General features: G+C 57.9%; 1 protein-coding gene across 1 annotated transcript in view; it reads left to right on the forward strand.

Moving 5' to 3' along the window:
• Positions 1-1,419: 1,419 nt before the first annotated feature.
• Positions 1,420-1,913, forward strand: part of PDX1 (pancreatic and duodenal homeobox 1) — a 5,023-nt gene continuing 4,529 nt past the window's right edge. Inside the window, exon 1 of the mRNA XM_010851218.1 lies at positions 1,420-1,828. Within this exon, the coding sequence (XP_010849520.1) occupies positions 1,420-1,828 (409 nt within the window). The remainder of the gene's footprint in view (positions 1,829-1,913) is intronic.

Consider the following 1,913-nt stretch of genomic DNA (forward strand, 5'->3'; position numbering starts at 1 on the left):
CGTGCGCTACCCCGAAAAGTTCAGATCCCCAACTAGGTTTTGCTTTTTAATGAAAACGAGGCATATTTCGGGGTAGCGCACGCACTGCCTACGCATTCGTGTGCTTTCCACCAGTCTGTTAAAATCTGGTCAAACCTGGTAAAGGACTGGACGCAGTCTGCAGTTTAGGAAAGTCGGTGCAGTGATTTTCTCTTGCTGGTTCCTGGTGGTCCACCCTCTCTCTTGCCCAGGCTTCTCTGCAAAGGGGTCCGGGGTTTCTAAAACCCGCCTGGCGGTTGGAAGACTACGGCCCTTTCGTTAGGACGCTCAGAATGCCCAGGGCGAAGGGGTCGGTGGCGTGGGTCCGAGGTTTGGTGCCAATGCGACCTCGAGATAGTCCGTGAGCACCACTGGTTTCGAAAAAGCGAAAAAGTGTCTCTATTCAGTGAGGACCCCAGAGTGCTTTCCGAGCACTCCCCTCCCGGGCGTACCTTGTTTCCATCCGACCCAAGAGTCGACTCTCTGCAGCCGCCCAACTCCCGCCAGGTCTCGGGATTCCTGGGGGCCTAGCAGATCTGGAAACAAGGTGCCAGCCCCCTCCCCCAGCCAGACACAAGAAGGGCTGCAACGTCGTTTCCCCCTTGCCCCAGTAGGAACCTGCATTCTGAGTTGACCAAATGACCCTCAGTTCCCCCAAATCAAAAATTAACAGTGCCTTTCAATTAAAAAAAGTTTAAGCCATTGTGAATGCTTCTGAAGTTATAGTTTACACTCCAGAAATCCCCAGAGCACAACCATAGGCAAAAACACACTGCGAATCCTGGATCTTTATGTGTAAGCTCACTGACATCACTCATGATTGTGTACAAATTGCACAAATAAAACAGAACCAAGGGCTTCTGACCTGTAGAGCTGAGGTCTGTGCATTTTTTTGGACCATATTCCCAAACAATATTTTTAAAGTCTGTTTACAACCTCAACATGTGTATACTTGTAAATTATATCAATGAACTAATATGTACAGTATGAAACATACAAGGAAAAACAGACTTTATGATGAAATATATTTCTATAAACGAATAGAAGTTCCTGCCCACTTTGAATGTTCATTCCGGCCCCACTTTGGCACTGTCCTTTCAAGTGTGTGCAGGAAACCGAGCCGAAGGAGAAACGGAAACATCCAGGGGGCTCGTGGGGACCCGGGTCTGGCTTCTTAAGGCCGCCGGCCAGGCCAATAATGGCCTCAGGCAGAGCCACGTGGGGCACAGCGGAGCCTATGGCGCGGCGGCCGCCCGCCCGTCCCGCCGGCCCCGGGTGCCCTCCGCGAGCCGCGCCGAGCTGTCAAAGCTGCAGGGGTGGCGCCGGGAGTGCCAGCGCCGCGCAGCTCCAAGTCCCCGGCCACAGCTCGTTCTCCCGGGTCCCCAAGCCCGGGCGGCAGCCATGAACCGAGAGGAACAGTACTACGCGGCCACGCAGCTGTACAAGGACCCCTGCGCGTTCCAGCGGGGGCCGGCGCCCGACTTCAGCGCCAGCCCCCCTGCGTGCCTGTACATGGGCCGCCAGCCCCCGCCGCCGCCGCCGCCGCCGCCGTTCCCCGGAGCCCTGGGCGCGCTGGAGCAGGGCAGCCCCCCGGACATCTCCCCGTACGAGGTGCCTCCGCTAGCCGACGACCCGGCGATAGCGCACCTCCACCACCACCTCCCGGCTCAGCTCGCGCTCGCCCACCCGCCGGCTGGGCCTTTTCAGGATGGAGCCGACCCGGGCGCCCTGGAGGAGCCCGGCAGCGTCCAGCTGCCTTTCCCGTGGATGAAGTCTACGAAGGCTCACGCGTGGAAAGGCCAGTGGGCAGGTGAGTCTGGCCCCCCCAGCCGCTCTGTCCTCACCCCGCTCTCTGTTCGACTGCCCCTGTCTCCAAGAGCTTCCCAAGACCCTCT

This window comes from Bison bison, unplaced genomic scaffold (assembly GCF_000754665.1).
Source record: "Bison bison bison isolate TAMUID 2011002044 unplaced genomic scaffold, Bison_UMD1.0 scf7180017864299, whole genome shotgun sequence".
NCBI classification, from domain to species: Eukaryota; Metazoa; Chordata; class Mammalia; order Artiodactyla; family Bovidae; genus Bison; species Bison bison.